The 25,010-nt window shown below is 46.1% G+C and overlaps 1 protein-coding gene across 2 annotated transcripts in view; it reads right to left on the bottom strand.

Moving 5' to 3' along the window:
* Positions 1-381: 381 nt before the first annotated feature.
* The window catches only part of BACH2 (BTB domain and CNC homolog 2), a 273,204-nt gene continuing 248,575 nt past the window's right edge, over positions 382-25,010 (bottom strand). For both annotated transcript variants that reach the window (XM_061207047.1, XM_061207048.1), the window contains 3 exons: positions 18,712-20,304; positions 6,737-6,943; positions 382-1,284 (listed from right to left, as the gene is read on the bottom strand). In XM_061207047.1, the coding sequence (XP_061063030.1) occupies positions 802-1,284; positions 6,737-6,943; positions 18,712-20,304 (2,283 nt within the window). In that variant the 3' untranslated portion in view covers positions 382-801. The remainder of the gene's footprint in view (positions 1,285-6,736; positions 6,944-18,711; positions 20,305-25,010) is intronic.

Below are 25,010 nucleotides of genomic sequence, written 5' to 3'. Positions count from 1 at the left end.
CAAAGTTGACCTTGACTGTACAGTATCTGCAAGAAAAAACCAAACCCACGATACTCAACTGGCACCATCTGACGGTGCCCAAACCAAACCAAACCAACAAAAAAAGGTCTGAAATAAAACCTCAAAGGAAGCTTCCAACATTGAATTCTGTCCATAAATAAGCACAACTTGAAAGTGAACGGTGAAGCAAGAAAAACGACCATCTTAACAGTTACAAACTAGTTCTAGCGTCAGAGACAAAAGAAGAGGAATGTTGGAACCTGTTTATAAACGAGAAACGAAGTTTCCAGTTTTAGGATGAGAAAATTGAGGCATGCAGGACTTTTGCATATGGAGAGAGATATATATTTTATATATATATTATATATAATATGTACAGTCTAGCTATAAAACTTTGATGTGTATAGAAGCTGTCTTCAATGAAAAAAATTGAACATTCAGAAGAAATTCCTGAGATAGGGTTTGTGACATGGGCCACTGAGAAAAAAAATCCGTGGTTGGGTCCTAGAGGTGTTATAGTCTATCCCTGTTAAGACTGAAATGAACCCACAGACAGACAGCATCATCACTGTCGTCTTTCCTTGCCTGAGCAAGGGGTAGCACCATCGTGAAGGTAACTAACTATATATCGCTCCTGCTTGAAGGGAGGAGAGAATACTTGGAAACAGTATTGCTGCTAAGACTGCTGTAGTGTGCACCAAATTCCTTCTTGGTTCTTCCAGACGACAGACAAATGGCACCGCAGGCTGACCCATGGACACCTGGGTGGGAGAGGGCTGAGAACTAGGAGGCAGGCCGTCACTAGGTGTAATCTTTCCTGGGCTGTTCATCGGTTGTACACTTATCAGTCATTTCCTGGCAGAAGTCCACGGTCACCGTTTGGCTCCTGGGTTCCAGAGGAGGTCCTCTGTCTGAGAAGGTTCCTGGGTCAGTGCCTTCCAGCCTCCGAGCAGAAGTACAGTTCTCTGAGGCGCTGCTGGGCGCCCAGGGGGGCCCGGGGGCCGCTGTGCCCTGCTCCAAGCAGCAGGGCACGCTTTCCTCCACCGCACACTGGGGGGCGGCAAGGTTCTGCTCCACGCCCAAGGGCACGGGGTTCATACCGGAGGCTGTGGGGAGACCCATGGGTCTGAGGACAGGGCAGTACCGATGCAGGGCCTGGATCTGCTCGGGGCTCTGGATATCTCGGCAGACTTCCTGGGAAAGGCAGGAGAAGTTGTCCAGCAGTTCCCCCATGCACGCTTTCAGCTGATTCCTCTCCGACAACAGCTTCTCTTTCTCACACACCTGAACAACAGAAGAAAAAGAAAAGGCCTGATCCAGCCTGAATGGGAGGACCCAGCATCCTGTTTTCTGGGGCTTTTCTTTTTAAAAAAATTTTAACAGGTTTGTTGAGGTTTAATTTACATGCCATAAAATTCATTAATTTCAAGTATGAAACAATCAGTGATTTGTAGTAAATTTATAAAGTTGTGTAACCATCCCATGATACAATTTTAGAACAGTCCTATCACCCCAAGAATCTCTCTCACGGCCACCGCAGTCACTCCCCATGCCTACCCCCAGCCTCAGGCAACCACTCACCTGCATTCTATCTCTACAGATCTACCTTCTCTGGAATTTCATATAAATGGAATCATACAAGCCCACATCATTATTTTTTTTTCTATTCTTTTTCAAATTCTTTTCCCATTTAGGTTATTACAGAATATTGAGCAGAGTTCCCTGTGCTATACAGTAGGTTCTGGGGGTTTTCCAACTTTGGTTTTTGCATCCTACATTATAGTGTAACTCATGAATGACTAGGTCAGGATCTAGAAACTTAAAACAGAATCTATCCAGAGAGCCTGGACACATACTTCTGCCAAGTCTCCCAACTGAGCAGCCCATCCAGATGTGCCACTGACCCTGACACCTTCCCTGTGGTAGCTTCTTTTCATGCCTCTCTGAGGCCCAGCCGAGTGACCAGCAAAATCACCACCAACCAGAAAACTGCAGAGAATCAAGGTTCCAGTTGCCTGGAATTTGGGGTTTGCAGAGAATCAATCGGAAAACTCTTAGTCCCAAACCTTGTAGTTGAAAACCTCCCCCAAATGCATTAGGTTGCGATTGCTGAAGGTCAAAAACAGTCCATCAATTCCAACTATATGACATTCTGTAAAAGGGCAAACCTATAGAGACAGTAAAAAGATCAGTGTTTGCTAAGGGGTGGGGTGGGGGAGGGAGGGATGAATAGCTGAAGCACAGAGGATTTTTAGATGAAGCTACGCTATGTCACTGTAGTGGTGATACATGTCATTCATTATACATCTGTCCAAACCCATAGAACATACAACACCAAGAGTGAACCCTAAGGTAAATTACGGACTTGGAGTGATTATGATGTGTCATTATACCTTCATCAGTTGTAACAAACGTACCACTCTGGGAAGGCTGTGAGTGTGCAGAGGTAGAGGGCAGGTGGGAACTCTGTATCTTCCCTTCAATTTTGCTGTGAACCTAAAACTTCTCTAAAAAAAGCAAGTCTATTTAGAAAAAAAACAATGAAAATTGCAAAAAGAAATCAACCATCAGCAGTTTCACATGATTCAATCCTATACTTCCCTGGTGGCACAGTGGTTAAGAATCCATCCACTACCTACCAATGCAGGGGACACGGGTTCGAGCCCTGGTCCAGGAAGATCCCACATGCCGTGGAGCAACTAAACCCGTGCGCCACAACTACTGAGCCTGTGCTCTAGAGCCCGTGTGCCACAACTACTGAAGCCTGTGCGCCTAGAGCCCATGCTCCGCAACAAGAGAAGCCACCGCAGTGAGAAGCCCGCGCACCGCAACGAAGAGCAGCCCCTGCTCGCCACAACTAGAGAAAGTCCGCGCACAGCAACAAAGACCCAACGCAGCCAAAAAAAATAATAAATAAATTTATTTTAAAAAAAATCCTGTATCAGTAGGCTCTCTGGCCTCTGTAGGTGATGGACTGAACACAATGGCACAGATGCCTGGGGACTGTGCAGTGAGTCCCAAGACCAATTCTCTCTGGACACAGGAAGCAGGGACAGAGGTGAGGAGGCTGAGCCCTAGAGTACCAGCCCAGGGTTCTGAGGTATTCTCCTTAGAGAAAACCCCACATAAGCTCTTGTGTTACTAAAATTCATCACCCCATCAGAGATGAATTTAGCCACCACAGGGGAGACTGATGAAGGTTTTCCCATAACTAGCTGTGTGAGGAGAGAAGATGAGGAGGCTCCGTGAGGCGCACGCAGTGAAATGGATGGAAAAACAGGACATCTGAAGCGCTGTGAAGTGAGTCCTCACCCTTTGCAAGGGTGCGCAGGAGAGATGAGGAGAGGATGCAAGAGGATGGGAAAAAGAGCGGGGGTCGGGGGGAGAGAGAGAGTGAGAGAGAGAGAAGCAAACATACCAGTGGGTCTCCTACATGGGAGGTGCACGTGCCGAAAGACGAATGCAATCTGGCAGGCAGTGTGGGCATGTGTGTCGGAGACAGAGATTTACACGGGGAAAGGGCACCTGCTAAAATATTTATAAATTTATCAAGAAAACATGTTTTAAAAATGAAAAATAAACAGATGTACAAGTGCAACTCGAGAGGAATACATTTCGCAAGTTTGCAAAGGCAGAGTGAGCAGCGTGCTGGAGACCGAGTGGGTGCGGGCGGGAGCTGGGCCTCGCGGGTGGGACCAGCCTGCCCCCGCCCACCGGGAGCGGGCGCCACTCCCCAGAGCGGGGGCGGGTGTGGAGTAAAACACATCCGGAGGGCTCGCCAAGAGAAGAAATCTTACACTTGTGGCTGTGCAGCTTGGACCTCCTTACCTGGACCTGCAAGTCTGCAAAATGGGAGGCAACACCAGCCCCAGGAGGGATCGCGGTCTCCATTCTGCCACATCATCCTGGCCAAGCCACCCACCCCTCCACGTCCACTGGTCTACGAAAGGTCCTGGGCCACTTTCTAGGGGGAAGAAGATGAAATGCTGCACGTGACAGGGTTTTGGCTCTCTGCAGGAAAGGCAGTAGAAATCAAGGCCTCGGTTAAGAACAGGATGCTTGGGCTTCCCTGGTGGCGCAGTGGTTGAGAATCTGCCTGCCAATGCAGGGGACACGGGTTCGAGCCCTGGTCTGGGAAGATCCCACATGCCACGGAGCAACTAGGCCCGCGAGCCACAATTACTGAGCCTGCGCGTCTGGAGCCTGTGCTCCGCAACAAGAGAGGCTGCGATAATGAGAGGCCCGCGCACCGCGATGAAGAGTGGCCCCCCCACTTGCCGCAACTAGAGAAAGCCCTCGCACAGAAACGAAGACCCAACACAGCCATAAATAAAATAAATAAATAAATAATTAATTAATTAAAGAAACCCCAAAAGAACAGGATGCTCTAAGTCACAGGTGTACATCGACACTCTCATTCAGCAGGGAAATGCAGCACATTACTCAAGGGGTTTCCAAAAAAGCAGGGGGAGAACTAGGAGATGCCTTCTTGGTTTCTCAACCGAACAGTATTAGCAAAGAGCTTTAGGTGTCTGCTAGGGGCATGGCTTAGACTTTCCTATTTGCTCAGTATTACAGAATTACACAGAGAAGAGCGCTAATTACAAAAAGTCAGACGTTTCTCAAATATGGGTGATTAGAGTTATTCTCGTACCTGAAAAAGAGTGCAGGGCCGAATTACTATAGACATGTGCTTAAGGCCCTGAAACCTTATACCCAGCAGGCTCAGCCTTGCTTGGGTCCCAACCTAAGCCCAGCAGGCTTTCCAAAGACCCACACTCATCAGCAGCAATATCTTGCTTCCTTATGTTGGCTTAAATTAAACATTTTTGTTGTTGTTAAAACAACATTAAAGAAAAATTTGAAGGAAAGAAGGAATTCGTAATCTCATGACTCAGTCACCATTTCTAATACATTTTAGGGCAACAGACATTTCCTGAGAGGCTTCTCAAGACTGTCTTGTTGTGAGGAACCTACAGTCTAGGGCCAGGGCTGAGGAGACAGACACATACACAGATAATGCAAGACTAATGTGGTAAGTATGAAGCCAGAGGTCAGATCAGGGCTCTGAGGACAGGTGCTCAGCCTCACCAGGGACTCAGGAAAGGGGCTTATTGGAGAGGTGACAGTAAACTGACTCTTAAGGAACAAAGGATGTAGTCAGAGAAAAAAACAGTCGAGGACTGTCCGAGGTAGAGGAGAAAGAGCAGAGGCATGAGCACAGAGGTAGAAACAGCAGGAGATGGGGCTGAGGGGAAGTGCATCCAGTTTGATTTTATTGGGGGTCCAGTTCCAAGAACGGAGAGGAAGGTGATGCTGGAGGGTAGACCGAATCACAGAGAGCACAGTGCATCTTGCTAAGGAGCTTGGCCTTTACTTTGTAGGTGATGGCAGCTGCTGAACATTGGCACATTTTCCCTGCTTGGTTGGTGTTAATTAAATTAAGAAAGAAAGAAAAAAAAGGACTATCTTGATAACAGGTAGCATTTACTCAGGCTTCTCAAATGTCTTATTTTGCTCTTAGGTTCTCGTTAGGACAACGGCTTACTAGGAGGCAAAGGACTGCCACGTATAGCCTGAGGACCCAAACTTAGATCATGACCACAGTCCGTGGCCTCCCTCTTCTTCAGCCTGACACAGACAGGGCACCTGGGATGAGTTTCCAGGATTTGGCCGGCAGAAAGGTTGAGCTGAGTGAAGTTGCGTTAATTGCCTTCAAGGGTATAGTCAGGAGCCAGAGGCCACCTGGATTTACTTCCTGTAGCTTAAGGTTGCTTATCAAGGAGAAGGGAGTGCAGAGCTCTGAGTGAGGGGGAGGCTTGGGAGATGGGAGATTATTCCCCGAGGCAAAATACTCTCAGGCACAGGGAGGAGGTGACAGCCACTTTGAGGCAGAATTCAGGACCCTGGGGCTGTGAAGGGCTGCCGGAGATCACGTGGCTGAGCGACCCCTGGTCGCTGGTGTCCTGCCTCTAACCTACACTCCTCCATGGGAGGTGGGAGAAAGCAGTGCAAATAACAAGATTTGGAATCAGGCAGCTGGGTTTGCATTCAAGCTTTGCCACATAGTGGGGAGTTACCTAACCTCTCTGCACTCTGGTTTCCTCCTTTGTAAATGGAGATAAAGTAGAACCTAAATCATAGGGTTGATGTGAGGATTACATGTGATCACCTACAGAAAGAGATTAGAATAATATCTGGTCCACATATGCATGCAATAAATGTTAGCTCTCAGCACATGTTGAATGGAAAATAAAAAAGAAGCACCTCTAGGGGAGGGAAGGAATGGGAGTTTGGGATTAGCAGAGGCAAACTATTATATATAGAATGGATAAACAACAAGGTCCTACTGTAGAGCACAGGGAACTATATTCAATATGCTGTGACAAACCATAATGGAAAAGAATATGAAAAAGAATATATATATGTATAACTGAGTCGCTTTGCTGTACAGAAGAAATTAACACAACACTGTAAATCAACTATACGTCAATAAATTAAAAAGAAATATGAATGGCTGAAAGATATAAAATACTGACACACAATCACACACCTGCACAGACACACACACATTACAGATGTAAAGGTATTATTTTCGTTGAGAACTCGTTTAAAAATCAACTCGAACTTCCCTGAATGGTGGCCCTTCTCTCCATCTCTCTGGCCTTCGCTACCGTAACTTTGCATCAGCCCCGGTCACTCCAGGTTGCTGACAGCAAAGGGCGGGCCAACTCACCAGTTTGCGGATTTCACATTCTAAGTTCTGAATACAGTCCAGCTTCCTCTTGCGGCAGCGCTGGGCCGCGATGCGGTTCTTGCTGCGCCGGCGGACGTCGTGAATGAACTCTAACTGCTCTGAGGTTAGCTTGTGCATCTTAATCATCATCTGGAAATCATTCCTTGGAAGATCTGTGATTTGATCTACAGGAAAGGGAAGTTTGACCTGGAACCAAGAATAACAGAATATGATTATGGCAACTGGAGTTTTGTTTTCATTCTGGCAGGTGGAACATCAAAAATTGGAAAAACCTCCTTTTTTACAATGACCAACTACTCTGAAAACTACTGAAGCAGGCAGTGATTATTCTTTCCTGTTTCAAAAATAAATAAGATGTAATATTCAGATAATCAAACAGAATGTGAGTACACACATTATAATGTGGTTATTATTCCTGAGATCTTTGAAGCAAACAGCATGGAAAATATTGGAAAATGTATGCATTGTCATTGCTACAGCACTTTTGTAAGAAGGGCTCTATAGTTAGTTGAAACCTACTCCCATTGAGCCTCAACTCAGTAAAATGACAGTTTATAGACAGACATCAACTGAAGAATCATCTAAAACACTTGAATGAAGAGAGCACTGCACACCTTGAAGATGCTGGAAAGATGAAACAGTCAGTGTAATTTGTAGTTACAACAGCATAAGGGAGACACAGGGAAAGAACCTGGAGAGGCTACACCAGTATGATCTAGGAGTTAGAACTGGGCTTTAGTCCTTCCTGCCAGACGTGAGACTGCAGGCTGGTTACTTTACTTCTCTGAGCCTCAATTTCCTCATCTGCAAAACCGGGGCACGCTTTTTAGTTGCACAGTGCTATACACCCATTAGGGACTTTGCATTTTTGGAAAATACAATGGCCAACCCTTCTCACATTTTCTTTTACAACGTGATGTTGACCTTCCTCAGTCAAGAGGTGGGATGCGTGTTCCTGCCTCTTGACCAATACAATGCAGCGGGAGTAATGGCGTGTAACTTCTGAGACTACATCATAAAAGCTGTGCAGCCTCCCCTTAGGCCTCTTAGATTGTGCTCTCTGGAGGACACCAGCTGCTGAGCCTCAAGGACACTCAAGCAGCCCTGTGGAGAGCCCCACGTGGAGAAGAACTGAGGCCTCCAGCCAACAACCAGCATCACCTCACCAGTCACATGAATGAGCCACCTTGGACGTGGATCCTCTGGGCCCAGGCAAACCTTCAGGGATTGGCCCCAGACAACATCTGACTTCAACCCCATGAGATATTCTGAGCCAGGAGTGCTCAGATGGGCCACTCCTGAATTCCAGACCCATAGAAACAGTGAGAGATGTTAAATGATTATCATTGTTTGAAGCCACAAAGTTTTGGGGTGATCTGTTATGCAGCAACAGATAACCGATGCAGATACTATTATCAGAAAGAGTCCCACTTTCAAACTCTTGACAAATCAAGGCAGGTAAGCATCATCCAAAGAGAGGACACTAGTCTTAAGAGATGGATTTATGTCCTCCTTATATTCTGTTACATGCTTCTTTACAACCCTGTGGCGGTTTGAAATCTTTCTTAGGAAAAGAACTGCTGTTCCTGCGGGCTTCCTCAGCACCCACAAGGTAGAGAACACAGGCCTGCACCTTCCAGCAGTCTGCCATCGCCCTCTTCAAGACTACTGACGAGGACTTAGAGACTGAACTTATGGTTACCAGTGGGGAAGGGTGGAGGGGAGGGATAGTTAGGGAGTTTGGGATTGACATATACACTCTGCTATATTTATATATTTATTATTATTTTTTAAAGAATTTTATTTTATTTACTTTGGCTGCGCCAGGTCTCTTAGTTGCGGCATGCATGTGGGATCTAGTTCCCTGACCAGGGATCGAACCCAGGCCCTCTGCATTGGGAGCGCAGAGTCTTACTCACTGGACCACCAGGGAAATCCCTACATACTGCTATATTTAAAATGGATAACCAACAAGGACCTACTGTATAGCACAGGGAACTCTGCTCAATATTCTGTAACAACCTAATTGAGAAAAGAATTTGAAAAAGAATAGATACATGTATATGTATAACTGAATCACTTTGTTGTATATCTGAAACTAACACAACATTGTTAATCAACTATTCTCCAGTATAAAATAAAAAATTAAAAAAAAGACTCCTGACAAGGCAGAGACTTGAGTGGTCAGTTCTGGTCCTGCTCAGAAGCTTCTGGAAGAGGAAGACTGCATGTTGCTTGGCCAAGAGACAGTGTTTCCCTGCTCAGATGGCTGAACTCCCGCTTACACTAGCGTCTGCTTTAGGTGGACCAGCAGATGGCACTATAAACCTAAACTTCCTTCAGGAGCCAGGCCAGCGCTGTCCAATGCAAACAATGTGAGCTGCGTGTGTGATTTTTACATCTTCTACTAGCCACGTTAAAGTGAAAAGAAACAGGTGAAATTAATTTTAATAATATATTTAATTGAACCCAATGGAGCTAAAATATTTTCAACATGTAATTAACATTAAAAATTATTGAGATATTTCACCTTTTGGGGGGTACTAAATTTTCAAAATCCGAGGTGTGTTTTACACTTGGGGGTTCATTACAATTCAGATGAGCCTCGTTTCCAGGGCTCAGTAGCCACGTGTGACGTATGCCTCCTGTACTGGACAGCACTGCTCTAGAAGACGGAACAAGTGGACTCGAGTGAACTTCAGTAACCAGAGAATCAGACTGGCAGGTCTGGGCTTAATTGATCAAAATATTTTGGGGTGAAGAAACCAGGCCCTCGTTAATATTCAGAAGCTGCAGAGTTATGTCTGAGTTGTTCAGGGGAGTGAGAGGGAGATATTTTATCCTAAGCGCAGGCTTTTGCTTTGGTTGCATCAGATACAGGCAGACAGGAGTCTGGATCCTGGCATTTGTGGCTCGTTAATCCCCAGGCACAAAGGCAATCCTACTAGAGATCTGCCTTCCTGCGGCTGGGTGCAATGGCTTAGTCAGGTTACTTCATAGCTCTGAGCCTGTTAGACGTGGCATTTGCTGAAGGCTCCCAGTGGGTGCTCTGATTGAACTTCCATAGGGTGAAATCTGTCCCATGACACCTGTCAAATTCTGGCCCAAGAAAGCAGAATCGCAACAGTGCACATGACACCATGCTCGGCTCAGCCCTGCTTTGGCTGCTAATGACGGGCAGTCAGGACAAACAGCTCCTTGTTTATGGACCCAGGAAAGGGCTTTGTCCACGGGCTGTGTTTGCACAGGGCTTATAATGATATGAAAGAATGTTTGATTTCCCTTTTATACCCTTTGGATAACAAACAGACACTCAGATCCTGGATGGTACCTAAATAACACAGAGGTCTGTCTGTTAGGGACAGGGATGTTTCCACACCAGGCAGGAGGCTTGTTTGCACAGCAGGGGTTACAGCACTTCGGGCTTCGTGGCGTCTCCCCCTCTGCTGACAACAAAGCAATTCTGCTTCTGCTCTACAGTGTGTTTACTTATTTTCAGACAGAATATATACCTATAGCTCAGGCCACAGGGAAAGTCAAAAGGCCTTCTATACCAAGAGCTACTGTATTTAAAATCCTCCAGACAGCAAACATAAAACACTACGGAAACAGGACCGAGGTTGACAGGAAAGAGGAAAAATCAACAATGCTGGTTTCAAAGTCCTTGAAGCAAAAGGCCATATAACATTTCAGCAGAGCTGTTGCAACTCAAGCTGCTTTGCAAAGAGGTCAAAGGAAAATCGTCAGCTATAGACTTTCTTCCACATGAAAAAAAAAAAAAAAAAAAGCCCAAACCCCAGCTACTCTTGTTTCTTTCGAAAAGGTGCTGCTACCCTTCTAGCTAGGGAGGACTTACCCCAACTACCAAAGGGAAGCCCCTGACTGTTCTTGGAAAGGCACAGTGGGAACTTCACCACACCTATTTGTTGATTTCAGGGTAGTAAGTTCCAAGCTGAAGGGCATCTTCCCCGGAGATGAACGGCAGCCGCAGACCCACTATGGAGCTGGGAGAACATTCCTTTCCCAGGCTGGCAGGCACCCACATAGTCCCCAGATGGGCTCAAAAGTCAGCTAATGTGACTTGGCCTTGGACCTTGAGAAGGCTGAGGCCCTCCTGCCTTTCTTCTGGCAAATTCTTAGAACCCAATGATTCCTCCAGGATTTTACTTCTCGGAGGTAGCTTAGTTTTCATTCCACGGACTCTTGTAAACAGTGAGGTGACAAGATGGAGAGTCCAGCCAATCACCACCACCACCATTCGGCGATTACACGTGAGTGAGGCTCAGCGCAGAGGCACGGAAGGCTGGCCAGGCTGCTTAGAAGGGCAAGGGCCCAAGGGGTCCGGGGCGCCGACGTCTCTCTAGACAGGTGCTTGCCGCCGCTTGGGTTCTCAGTGGAGACTCACTCCGAGAGTTGGGCAGCCTCAGCTTGTCTAATCTGCTCTGTTGCTGTCATCCTGGCCCCAGCACGGTACTCACTCTCCTCTCTCTGGAGCACAGCAGGAGGAACAGGGCAGAAGCTGTTTTCACCCGGTACCCATCCTGGCCAGCTCGGTAGTGACCAGAGGAGGGGCTCAGACCTCCTGGGAGCTCCCTGCAATGAGTGGTCCCTGCACTGCCGAGGGGTCTCTGACCCTAGGGGCTGACAAAAGGTGGGAAGATGCTGTGACATCTGGACAGTGAAAGAAACCTAAATATTCCTCCTCGGGGGCCTGACCAGGGGATGCTGCTGGCTGGACCCCAGGTGCTGGTGCTTCTTTCTCACCAGACAGAAAGCAGCTGCTCCCATTCTCTCTCCTGCCAACAACTACCCTGTTTCTGCCGCCAAAACCACATCCATTCTCTCCCAGTTAAACAAAAATACCATCTAAAAATTGTACGAGAAATATAACTTCTGGCAGAAAATTCAATTATGAGACAAAAGAGGAGAATAAAATGTCCACACCCAAACAATGACTCTCCTGCTCTGGTGGACTTCCCCGTGATCTTTGCTTCCTCTGTATACTTTTTACAGGGTTGTAATCAGACAGTACAATGGCTACCTCACCTCACCATGCCTCTCAACACACATCTCACTCGCCTGGTGTCTTCGGTGTGCTGGATGGGGGCTGTTGGAGAAGCAGGACAGAGATGCAGGCGTTGTAGAAAAAGGCAAAAAAAAGCACCTCTTTCCTCTAGCAATCCCAGCGGAAGCTTGTTGGTCAATCTTCTTTCCTATCTCCTTTCTTGGTTTCACTATTAGATGTTGAGTAGAAGCTGCAGGAGTTGGACCCCTTAGCAGTACCCTGAGGACCTGATGGTGCAGTCACCTCTCCAAAGCCTTTAACATTTACGTTCTTACAAGCCCCTCAGATCCCTGTGAGTTGTCTGGGGGACAAAGCAAGATGCCCATTGGGCTGACAATTGTAGTGCTGTTGGAATGGCGACAGCCAGCTCTGTGCTGGGCAGATGCCAGTGACAAAATCTCCCCTGCCAAAGACACACTTCCTGCACAACTGTCCGTCTAACCTCTGTTCTTATGATCCAGTTTCTGAAACAAACACAGGACACCTGGAATTTAGTGGTGACGCTGCAATTACCTAGCTATGTGATCTCAGGCAAGTCTTTCCTTCTCTGTCCTGAAGTTCTTTGAGGATCTGGGAGTCAGAGGGAGATAATATCTGCCCTACTTAGCTGAGAGGACTGCTATGAAGAATAAAACTGGATAATAGATGGAGAAAGTGCTTTGAAAAGTTTGAATTGCCTTATGACTATGAAGTATTATTATTATTTTTTAAGCGAGAATTCTTTTTATTTATTTATTTTTAGTATTTATTTATTTATTTGGTTGCACTGGCTCCTTAGTTGTGGCATGCAAACTCTTAGTTGTGGCATGCAAGTGGGATATAGTTCCCTGAGCAGGGATTAAACCCAGGCCCCCTGCATTGGGAGTGCGAAGTCCTATCCACTGCACCACCAGGGAATTCCATTATTATTAGTAGTAGTACTAGTAGTCGTTGTGGAGTATTAGTATTTGTTTATCAGCCCTATGTTTGTCACATAGATTCTTCTTTCTGTCATACGATATGCTTTGCAGTTGCAGATGCTAAGAGTCTTTCTAGACAACGTGAAAACATTGTTTTAATTAGAAATATGGCTGACTTCTATGCTGCCCAGCAAGGTCTTCTTTCTAAATATTAAGCAGACCAACTACACTTACTTGTAAAAAGATGCCTGATTCAACAAACCACAAAAACGACTGTAAACATTTTACATCCAACATATGTCTGGAAGCCAACATTTGGGTGGAAGACTTAGAGTCAGACACGGCTCTTCTGTAACATTTCTGTGTTTGCTCTGGACATTATTTCCCCCTGCCCCAACACATACACCAACATACATGTACGCACATCACCCTCATACACTTTCATCCCTCTTGACATGAAGCATGTTAATAAAGCAAGTCCAGGACTTCCCTGGTGGCACAGTGGTTAAGAATCCACCTGCCAATGCAGGGAACACAGGTTCAAGCCCTGGCCTGGGAAGATCCCTCGTGCCGCAGAGCAACTAAGCCCATGCATCACAACTACTGAGCCTGCGCTCTAGAGCCCGCATGCCACAACTACTGAGCCCGCGAGCCGCAACTACTGAGCCCGTGCACTGCAACAAAAGAGTAGCCCCCGCTCACCGCAACTAGAGAAAGCCCACGCGCAGCAACAAAGACCCAACACAGCCAAAAAAATAAAATAAATAAAGCAAGTCCAACTAATCAATGCTTTTGACTATGCAAATAAACTGTCTTCCTAGTGCTTCTTTATTAAAATCTACAGTTAATGCTTGTGGTACAAAACTATGTCACTAAGATGCTTACTACTTGGCAAATGCTCGTGACTCTTCCATAATTTTCAAAATTTAAAAACGAACCTGTAAACCACAATGAGATATCACTTTACACCACTAGAATGGCTATAATAAAAAAGATGGACAGTAACAAATGTTGATGAGGATGCAGAGAAATTGGATCCCTCATACATTGCTGGTAGGAATGTAAAATGGTTCAGTTACCTTGGAAAACAGTCTAGTAGTTCCTCAGAATGCTAAACATAGAGTTATCATATGATTTAGCAATTCCACTCCTTGGTATATAACGAAGAGAATTGAAAACACATGTCTACAAGAAACTTGTACACAAATGCTCATAGCAGATAATTGATAATGACCCCAAAGTGGAAATAACCTAAATGTCCCTCAATTGATGAATGGATCAACAAAATTGGTATATCCACACAGTGGAATATTATTCAGCAATAAAAAGGAGTGAAGAACTGATACATGATAATGTACCTGGTGGGTACATCAATGGCAAGGAGGAACCTTGAAAACATGCTAAATGAAAGAAGCCAGACACAAATGGCCACATATTGTAAGATTCCTTTGAAATGAAATGTCTAGACTAGGCAATCTATAGAGACAGAAGATAGTTTAGTAATTTCGTGGGGTAAGGGAAGAGGGCAATGAGAAGTGATTGCTGCTGGATATTATGTTTTTTTGGGGGGTTATGAAAATATTCTGGGATTAGATATTGGTGATGGTCATACAACTTCGTGAACCACTGAAAACCACTGAACTGTTCATTTTAACAGAGTGAATTTTATGGTATATGAATTATCTCTCAATTAAGAAAAGAATCTGTGTGAGATATACGGAATTCAAACGTTACAGAAATACATAGAAATTAACCTTTCCCTGTATTCCCTCTTGCCAACTTTGCCTCCCATTTTATCTTATTCTCTATACTGCTTTTATTATTTATAATATGTTTCTTTATGAAGTAAACTGGGACCTTGTTATATATACTGTTTATGTTACCTTTTTCACTTAATATGACCTGTCCATTTTTTCATCATTGGAAGAAAAAAATTCCCAAGTTGGGGACTTCCCTGGCAGTCTAGTGGTTAGGACTCCATGCTTCCACTGTAGAGGGCACGGGTTTGATCCCTGGTTGGGCAACTAAGATCCCGCATGCTGTGCTGTGCAGCCAAAAATAAATAAATAAAAATTCCCAAGTTGACTTTTTAAGTAAAATAGCAAACCCAGAAGTCATAAAGAAAAAGATTGATAATTTGATTACATAAAACTTAAATTTTTTTTAAATGGAAAAAGATACTATAAAAAGTAGACAAGGAGAAGATATAGGATTAATATAAGAAAGGATTAATATTCCTATATTAAGGATTAAGGATCCTGTAAATTGACTAAAGTCAAACAACATACCCAAAAAGTGGACACATGGCAAGTCCAGGAAAGGAAATACAAAATGGCGAATACACACAAGAAAGTTATCAACATCACTAGAAGTCATCATGTTTTGCCCATCAGATTGGCAAAAAACAAAAGGACTGGTGACCACTACTACTGGCAAGAACAGGGGGCAATGGACACTCATAAGTCGCTGAAGGATATGTGAATTGCTACAACCTTTTGGGAAAGTAGGTAGGTAGCATTTAACAAATGAGTATAACCTTTAACCCATTTATGGGGCTCTAACCCACAAAAATAAAAGCACCACCACTAAACATGTTCACAAGAATGTTTATTGCACCAATGTTTGTAAGAGGGAGAAAACTGGAAACCGGAATGTCTGTTGATAGGTGATCGCTGAGTCAATTGTGATTTATGGAAACGACGGATATTAAAGAAGCATGTGTCAACCCTACACGATTGACCTAGAGGCACGTACACAGTAGACAGCTATGTGCAAAAAGCAAGTTGCTTAGTAATTACATGGCAAATGGTATTAAAATAAAACCCAAACCCCTAGAGATGCGAATGTGTGTTTATATACTGTTGTAGGCACAGAGGAAGCCTGCTAAATTTGGTATGTTAGGGGCTGGGTATGCTGTGATTGATTATTTAAAAAAAGGAACTTAAAAAAGCTGATTGTTGATAAAAGACAATATTGTGCTTATTTAAACTTTCCTCAAAGCTGGGGAAGAGTTAGGATGAGAAGTCAATGCTGGCGAGGTAGGAGAGTTAAGAGGGTGTAACTAGAAATCAGAATATAAGGTAGGTTAACACTTTTCTTTTGATCTAACATTTTGGCTCTTTACAGAGAAAGAGAGACTGGGAGGAAGCCAGGACCCGTCAGTCTGAAGTACTGAACAGGTGGCTGGCTGGAGGTGGAAACTCTTCTTTTTTGAATTTTATTTATTTTTTGGCCATGCCACACGGCATGCGGGATCTTAGTTCCCTGACCAGGGATCGAACCCGAGCCCCCCGAAGTGGAAGCGCAGAATCTTAACCACTGGACCGCCAGGGAAGTCCCCTGGAAACTCTTTTTTTGGTTTCTGGCTCTGGCATCTCTTTGGGGTTCACTTGGAAGAGAAGTCACCTGGAACCTTACACAAGAGCAGATCGGGGAAGAATCAGCCCAGGAGATGTTGGCTTCTGGATCAGTTATGATTCACTTTGTGAAGAGTTTGCCTTCAGTGTTATTACTGGAGACCACACTTCCACTGGGGTCAAAGAAACTCCCCAAAGCAAAGTATTCACTCAAAGAAGAGCAGTCATGCTAAGTCCCTGAGACAGTTCTTGCAAAACCTAATCTCTACTTTAGGAAAACTAAAAGGTCAAATTGGGAAAAAACCTTAGCTTCACTATAACAATCCTTCCCAAAATGTACTACCGAGAGGGGCTAAATGTGATTCCCGAAACGACACAGAAATCTGGAAAATGTCTCTTCTTTCGAGACTGTTTAGAAATGCAAAGAACAGATCTATTTTTTAAAAGTGAAAATAAAAATATTTTTGAAAACAGAGGTATTTTTTGAGGGAAGACTAGTCCTGTTCATGACTATTTTATAGGTTGAATGGTTCTTCCTGTTCTTTTTTTTCCCTCCCCACCCACCCCAACCAGGGATTGAACCTGCGCCCCCTGCAGTGGACGCGCAGAGCCCTAACCACTGGACCGCCAAGGAAGCCCCGATTTTTCCTTTTCATCGATTCATTTAAAACTGAAAAGGTCTAAGGCAGACAAGTGATAAGGCCCGAACACAGGAAACACACATGTGCTCTTGTTGGCAGCATTTAGTTCCAAGAAGTGACTTTAAGTTCTCTTTGGGGACATTAGAGAGACACAAGGAGATTCATCTGAAACTGACAGGTCCTTAAACATATGCAAATGTCATAAACACACACTCCCTTTAGTTAATGGTGAGGCTCCTCTTAAGGGAGAGATATAAAGAAAACAAAGACTCAAAGGCATTTGTCCTTTTCTTGAGACATCCTTGGCAAGGGAAATCATTATGCCGATGGACCCAGCAACTGGGCTTCTGCATCAGGGGTGCCTATGAATAATTTCAGGGAAAAAAGAAAACCTCCTAAACGTTGTGATCAGACGGAAAGAAATGAGTGAGGAAAGAGAACACACAGCCTTTCACTGTCCTCACGAAACCTCAGTCCTCTCAGGTCAGGGACACAGACGTGACGACACAGATGTGAGTCTGGCTTGGGGCACTGAGCCCAACCCTCCATCCCAAACCTGAGGGGATACAGTGTATTCAAATAGCAATAGTTTCCCATTCAAATTTCCTTTTTAATGACTTTTAGCTAAATTAAATCCTTTCAGTATGTTTCTTTCTCCATCTTTGCCAGGCAGTAACAGAAGAGCGGGGACCGGGCTAGCTAGAAAACGAGGAAGTGACCACAGGGCACTTCTGTAGTTGGCACAGGAAGTTTTGGAATCTATTTTCAAAACATGCCCGATCTAAAATCTTCATGTGCTTCTCGCCAACCTCGCCGAGGCTGAATAAACCGCACGTGGCTCTGTGAAAAGCCACCTCACCCTGTGTGGCATTTCTGCTGTCTGGTTGGGTTAACATCCCTGCTTCGCTAGAGGCTAATAACCAGGGAGTGCAGACGCAGGCGGAGGGCACTGGCATAATGAGGACCACGCTTCATTTCCTCCTGTGTTTTTCGGAGAAGCAGCTCTCGGGAGGGACTTCCCACCGGGCTCGCTCTGTCCTGCTCAGGAGGCAGGTCTGAGACACAGGTGGCAGTCTCAGGTTGGTTGCTTGTCGGTCAGCAAGACTGTGCCAGATCATGACACAGACACCCTCAGATCTTTCCGGGGGCCTCTCATGTTACAGGGGAAGGGGGAGCATCTGAGGGCGTCTATTCCTTCTCTCCTTGGCCACGTGAGTCTTGCTCACGATGTGGCTGGCGTTGCTCCTGCCTCCTCTCCCAGCCCTGGGAAGACACAGATGGCGCCTTTGGGAATTTTTATCTAGAAAGTACTTTGCTTTCAGGGTGGACTGCTACGCAACCCCACTGTTCCTTAAAATGACTCTCACCATTTGTGGGGAGCTTGGGAAATGACACATCATACCGTTATGTGTGACTGACAAGGGTGCTCCTTCAGTGACACTGGGACTGGGACGGATGGTGAGCTGTCCATCACCTGCATCGAAATGAATGGACAAGGGATGGCTCCAGAGTCCCAGCTGACAAGGAAACTTAAAGGTGCTGGGAAAGCACCTGTTTAGTGTGGATCTCTCTAGTTTTAACCAGTTTTGAAAGCGATTCTATATTTTCCTTCACACTGAAGAGGCGAGGGGCAAGGATGAGAGTGAGGGGTATGGCATCCTTTCAAAGCAGACGGAGGAGAAGGAGAGGGGGGCGGGGATCGGAAGTACCTGCGCACGCTTTCAGGTATTAGACTTACTGTTTTCACTAAGCACTTTGTCTCTGCTTGTTGAGTAATGAAATCTCGATCAAATTTCAAGTGCTTTCTAGGACAAAGTGGTTAATTTGGAATCGCCTTGAAGCCTCCTGCCTCTACGGATGAGGGGGACAGTCCCTTTACTGTAACCTTTAATCTTGACAAACAAGAACAATCTGGCAGTGGTGGGGGGGCAGGGAGAGTCCAGATAAAGGACTGAGGGTGGATCACATGCTTGAATTTAGTTGGGTTCCCTACCTCCTGGCCCCTGTCCTGCACAGGACACGACTCACTGTCTGCTTCCGAGAACGATCCGGATTCGTCGCTGGAGTTGGTGCCGTAAGACTGCTCACATTTAATCTGGGGTCGGACTTGGTTGTACATTCCATCTCCCATCAGGCCTGGTTCCTGATGTTCTGTGGCAAGGAATCTGGCTCCCTGGGAACAGGGCGAGGAGGAGAACTCGCAGAGAGGAAGGCTGCAGGGCGAGCCCCCACTCCCGTCCTCGGCATACGAGTAGGACGAGCACGAGCTCGATGTTCTAGTCCTGGTCTCCAGCGGGGGCGAGCGAGGGCAGACTTTGATTGGCACCGGGCAGCTGGTGTTGGGCCGCATCCTTCCGGGCAAGTGTTCAGCCATCAGCCCACCGTGAGGGTAGGCCTGTGAGCTGGGGAGGGACTGGCCAGTCCCCACCCACAGGCCCTTTGGCACTGGCTCAGAGAGGTCTTTGTCCAAACCGCTTACCCCAGAATACGAGTGCACCGCGGTGCTCACTTGGTCACAAGCGCTGGAGGAGAAGATCACACTTCTCCGGTCCAGCTCTCCTTCCTGTTTACAGAGCGCCTCCAACCCAGGCCCCTTGAGGGGCGACCCCACTGTGAGGCTGGACGCGTCCTTCTGGCCCATGTGGGGCTGTCCGTAATTGCCCGGGAAAGGGGCATAGTCACTTTTAAGGTCACCCTGAGTGATCCCCTTGTCAAAAGGGCACGCGGAACTCCTGGCAAAGTGCTGCTGAGAGGTACCGGGCAGGCCGGACAACTCCACACTTTTTGTTAGGCTAAACAGAGACCTTAAGCAGGAGGGGGAGGACGCGCCCCTGGACCTCTCCAGGCAGGCGGCCCCGGCAGGGGGGGCGGGGGCGGGGGCGGGGCGGGGCTGTTTCCGGTCCATTTCCACGTCCCCGGCTCTGTCTTTGACGTCAGGCTCATCTCCAGACAGGCAGAGCGTGATGCTCTCTTCGTCGTTCTCTTCGCTGGGCGGCTCGCTTTTGATCTGCCCCATGGCAAGCCCCGGCTTGAGGCTGCTGCCAGAGTTATCTTCACTGAATGTGCTTGCAAAACCTGAGGTACTGTGTGATGATGCGTTATAGACATTCTTGGTACATGCAAGCTGGTATTTCTTGTATCTGGGGTACTGCGTTAACGCGTCCTTTGCCGCGCTCTCCTTGGTGTCCGCGGGCACGTCGGACTCCGGCAGCAAAACTTCTTCCTTCTCTGCTACTGGGATGGCAGTGGCCTCAAAGCTGATGGGGTCTGGAAGCATCTGGTCCCTGGGGCAAGCCATCTTGGCCGTCTCCGAATCCATCGTCTCCTCCTCTTCCTCCTCTTCCTCTCCGGCGCTGTTCTCACGGTCCTCGTGCGGGCGCTGGCACGCACCGTCCTTTCGGCACACAAACAGGCCATCCTCGCTGTTCAGGAGCTGGGTCTGCAGGAAGCTGAAGCAGGAGTCCTCCAGGTTGTGCATGCGCAGGAACTCGGCACAGCGGATGACCTCGCGGATGTTTTCTCTGCTGAGTAACAGCTTAGCGGTGTAGGCGAACTGCAACAGCGGCCCAAACCCCCTGGCCGTGACCTGCAAAACAAACAGGGGAATTGCCGACCGTTACCATCAGCACTGCTATTGTCCCGAATCCCTCAACTGAAGCAAGATAACCAGACAGCGCTAATGTCCCAGGATAAAGACTGCAAAGGAGCAATTAATCTCGTCCTGGGTCAGCAGTGATTCTGCTTCCAGTAATTAGGGCCTGTCTCGTGCAGGCCAGTGCTCTACTCATCACGACACACAGAACTGAAAATCATCAGGGTCAAGTGGCTAAACAAGATGACAGTGGGTTCAGTGTTTACACTAATGAAATATCCTGGCAAAAGTGCACGGTAACAATGGGAAGCCTATTAATTTCCCTCCCCACCCGTCCTGTTGAGAGCCACTGTACGTCAGGAGTGCTGTGATACTTCTTACAGCTCACTTGAGCCAAAGAAAGCATTATAGTTTTCTTGTCAACTGCAGAACTAGCATATGGCCCTGTTAGAAATCGGAAAGTCCACGGGGTTTTGAAAATAGTTTTTCCCTCACAAAGTTAAAAAGAGACGTTGAAAGCAACTCCTGTTCTTTGCTCATTCATCATGGTTGCTAGCTGAGATTTTCCAGTCATCACGTCATATCCCATCTTACAATGATACTAGAGATGACAGTCCAAAGCAGCGTTCTCAAAAAGAAATTAACTCCTGGCCCCTAAAAAGGGTGGAGGGTGGTTACAGAGCTAAACAAGCCGGCTGTCATTTAAATGGCTGAAGTTGTTGAATGGCACAGGACATGGGCAATTCCTTCCCTAATTATAAGCAGCAGCTTTGCCATGCAGCTGTCTTCTTTCCTGGTAAATCTTCAGGGGCTGAGCCTACTGTCATGTGCTGCTTGTCCATTACACATTTTCCGCAGATTGGAAACGTGCTATTTATGCACAGCTTGTATACACGCGCATGCCTGCACGCACCCACATGCTGAATGACTTAGACCATTAGAAATATGTTGCCTAAGGCCAGTTGTTCTTTCGAATGAAAATGGATTAAACTTGCTGGTGTTCAGGGCAGGCTTCCTTACCCTATACACAAACCCACGCATCCTCTAGGTTCTTGCAAGCACTGCTGACCCTATAAGGAAGGGAGGGGAGGCAGGTCCATGAATCATGTGTACAAAACAAATGAAAGCAGAGGTCATGGGGTCCTTGCTGGAAGCTACAGTAGCAGTGACTAAAAAATATCTGCTAGGGCAATAAGTGCAGAGCAAGAGGAACCCGCAGGCTTTGGAGCTGACTGCCACATGGATTGAATTCAGAATAGCACACAGAGCCCAAACTCTTGTGAGGACCTATATCTGCTGTTCAAGATTCAACACAGACATCAACTCTTCTGGGAGCCCTCTGCAGACTTCTTAGAGAGCAAATGACACCATCCTCTCAGCCCCCATAGCCGAAGAAAGGAAACACCCTGCCTTCCCCAAGGGCAGTGCTGATTTTATATCACTGACTGCATTCTAAGGGAATGCCTAGTAAGGGAAATTTCTTAGATACATAGCTGAATGGAATTTTAATTGTTAATATTTTTGAAGTACTTTAAATAAAATTCAAAAAAATTTCTCCATCAGATAATGAGTCCTGAGATGTTTGGTTTAAAAAAAAAAAAAAAACCACAACAAAAACCCATGACTGCAAGACCCACATTATAGTTCTACAAGGGCAATCATTGCCATCTCCCTTTTATTGTACTTAATTGTGTCAGTTTCTACCAGTAGACAGCAAAGCTTCTTCAGATCAGGGATTGTTTCATTTCTCTTTGTAACCCTGCACCTAAGGAGGGTCTATAAACATCTGATAAAAGCTTGTATATTACTGAATATGTCTGAAGTCTAACTGTGCCCCTAACATACAACTATAGTGTCCAGAAGGTGACAACACACTCTGCTTGGTGAGTGCTGTCTCAAATTACTTTTGGAGCAAGGCACTGTGTAAACCAACAAACTACACCAATCAATCAATGGCAGGCAGGGGTGCTTATTTGTCACATCCCCTAGCACCTATATTGAAAGAGAGTTCACCTGACCTACACTTTTGTTCTACTAAGCTGACATGGCAATAGATTCAGCAAATATCTGTTTTATGTACTTTTCTCCCAGGAACCTATAAAAGGGAGTGTAAGGTAAGGAAGTGCATATTGATAAGTAACCAAAGAAGGTTGATGAGAATGTCACAGGACCCATTTCTTCATTGTAACACAGCTCCACCACAAAGAGAAAATGGCAGAAACAAGGCAGAGTTGACCCCTCCATCAGGAAGCATTTTCCGCTCCGCTCCTAGGCAATCTGCCAATTGCAGAGTGGATAATACACATCTTGAGTTTTGGCAGATGCGCTCGTTATACGGGAAATCGGGGAAACTCATCTTGATGCTATTTATGTTTTTTTTATACAGTCCTCCTCATACTCTCATCCCCATTTCTTTTTTATTTTGATGCGGTCTCAGTAAGCTGTACCACTATCCCCCGCTATGGCTGCTTTTAAAGAAAATTCCTAAAGAAGCTAAGGGACACTCTTGAGGATCACTAGAGCAGTCCTGGGCATCACCACTTGCCTCATGGCAGCAAGGAGCTGCAGAAGGCTTCTCCACTCAGGGCCAAGCTAATACTTAAATGTATGAGTGGGTCCAAGGATGCCAATAAGCACAGTCTCCACATCCCAAATCAGTTCATTGATCCTTTGGGGGCTCAGGAGACATGATGAGCTTGAAATGATCATCACATGGTCATGAACGAGACATGAATAAAAACAGGGTTGTAAAATGTCATTCAATCCCAGGTCAGAGAAGACGGTGTCCTCACCATGAAATTTCAAGAGTCCATAATTAGCTCTTCCCTCCTGCGAGTTTAAACCATGCTTTGTCATATTTAATTCTGCTAAATTTTGCTCAGCTTCTGTGTGCAGGGCTTTGTCTAGAGAGTCAGTTACTATTCACCAAGCTCCTGCTAGTTCCCAGCACTGCGCTAGCTGGTTCTCCTAACGCACTGGAAGGCAGGCATGATTGCCGCTATTTTGTAGACAAGGAAACTGAGAAGCAAGGAGGTGAAGGAGTGCGTACAAGGTCCTAGAGCTAGTAAGTAGAGAGTTGGGATTCCAACCTAAGTGCTATGGAAAATGGTTAAGTACAAGACTCAGCCCTGTGCTCAAGAAACCTACAATTTAGCTTTGAAGAGGAGATAAGAACAATAAGTTAATTTTCAGGAACCACGTAAATCAACAATGGAAAGGCAAGATGACATGTCACAAGACGACATGATTAGTTGTCAACTAAGAAATCCTGACCAGTTCAGGAGAAGAGGAGACTGCTGAGGTCTGTGGGATCCCTTGAAGCAGGGACTTGTAAGCAGGACACCTGGAGTGTACTGAATTGCCCCCGACTGGGTCCGATCGGGATCAAGGGTTGCTTTGATACAATGGGTACCTTCTGAACTGCCGCTACTGTCCCTTCCAGGAACCCATCTCTGGTGCATTTCAGCCCAGTTGCAATAGCTCCAAATACACAAAACAGAAAGTGGGTGCCCATCACACATGCAGGCCAGTGTTAAAATAGGCAGTGGCTTTCTAAATATTGGTTTAGCCTCCATCTTGAGTAGCTTGCACTGTCTTTCCATTTTGAGGAATCATTTAAGCTCACGTACTCAGAAAGCAAATATCCAGGTACCGACGTGAACCTGCATGTTTATGAAACTGGGGCCACAAGCCTGCATTGTTATTTACTTTCTGTTTGTAACAAGTAAGGCTCTGATAATGGGAAAAATAAGAGGGGGTAGGAGGTGGAGAATCACCCACAAAGCTAATGACCCATAACAATGTTATTTAAAAAGGTAATGATCATCAAGTTACAGTGGAATGAAGTGATGAGAAAATAGCAAGCCAGTCCCAGCTCACTGGTATTAATGGAGCTGTGTTCCACTGCTCTCAGGGAAGCAGACATATCTAGGCTAAAAATCACCGGTCAGGAATGGCCTAAAGGAATGATAAACAAATGCAAAATACAGTATTAGGGGCACCTGGGATAACAGTCTTGCATTTTAAATGGAATCTTTTGGTTGGATCATTCTGAAGAGTATTTTTTTCATCACATTATGGTTCCATAATGTGCAATATACATTGTGCTACAGATGAGACTGGCTCACGTACTGGGCAGAATGGAGGGTGCCCTGGGGGACTAAGACCCGTGAGAGGTCAGGAAGTAATCCCGCCTTGCTCTCTGGTTGCTCCCAAGGAGGCGGTGACCTCATCCAGCAGTTGGCACACACAAGGCGAGTGGCTCTGACCTTTGGGTTTCGGGCCTGAAAGAAACAAGGTCAGACTACCAGACTCGTGCACTGTGGTGTGAGCCCACACGCCACTCATGGGTTGAAAATCTGACCCACTGAAACTATGACCCTCCACCCTTTGTTCCCTTGGGTTCTGACGTATCATCTCTCTGCTGTGGAAGAAAGGAAGATGAAGTGATGAAAACGTAGCTGGCAGAGGGCATGCTTGGGTGCTGTTTGCAGAGCTGGGGAGCTCATTCCCTCAGGACGTGATCCGTGTGCTGCTGGACAGAGCTTGTGAAAGGAAACTTCTAACAGTTCTGTCACTCTGGATTATTACAGGGATCAGGCATCTGGGCTTCAGGCATAAATTGAAAATAGGGTTTGGGAATTTTTATAAGACTTGGAACAGCATTTTCTACTCAAGCCATGTGATGAAGGTCTTCTCTG

The sequence above is a fragment of the Eubalaena glacialis genome, chromosome 12 (assembly GCF_028564815.1).
Source record: "Eubalaena glacialis isolate mEubGla1 chromosome 12, mEubGla1.1.hap2.+ XY, whole genome shotgun sequence".
NCBI classification, from domain to species: domain Eukaryota; kingdom Metazoa; phylum Chordata; class Mammalia; order Artiodactyla; family Balaenidae; genus Eubalaena; species Eubalaena glacialis.
This window is presented reverse-complemented; position numbering and strand designations above follow the sequence as displayed.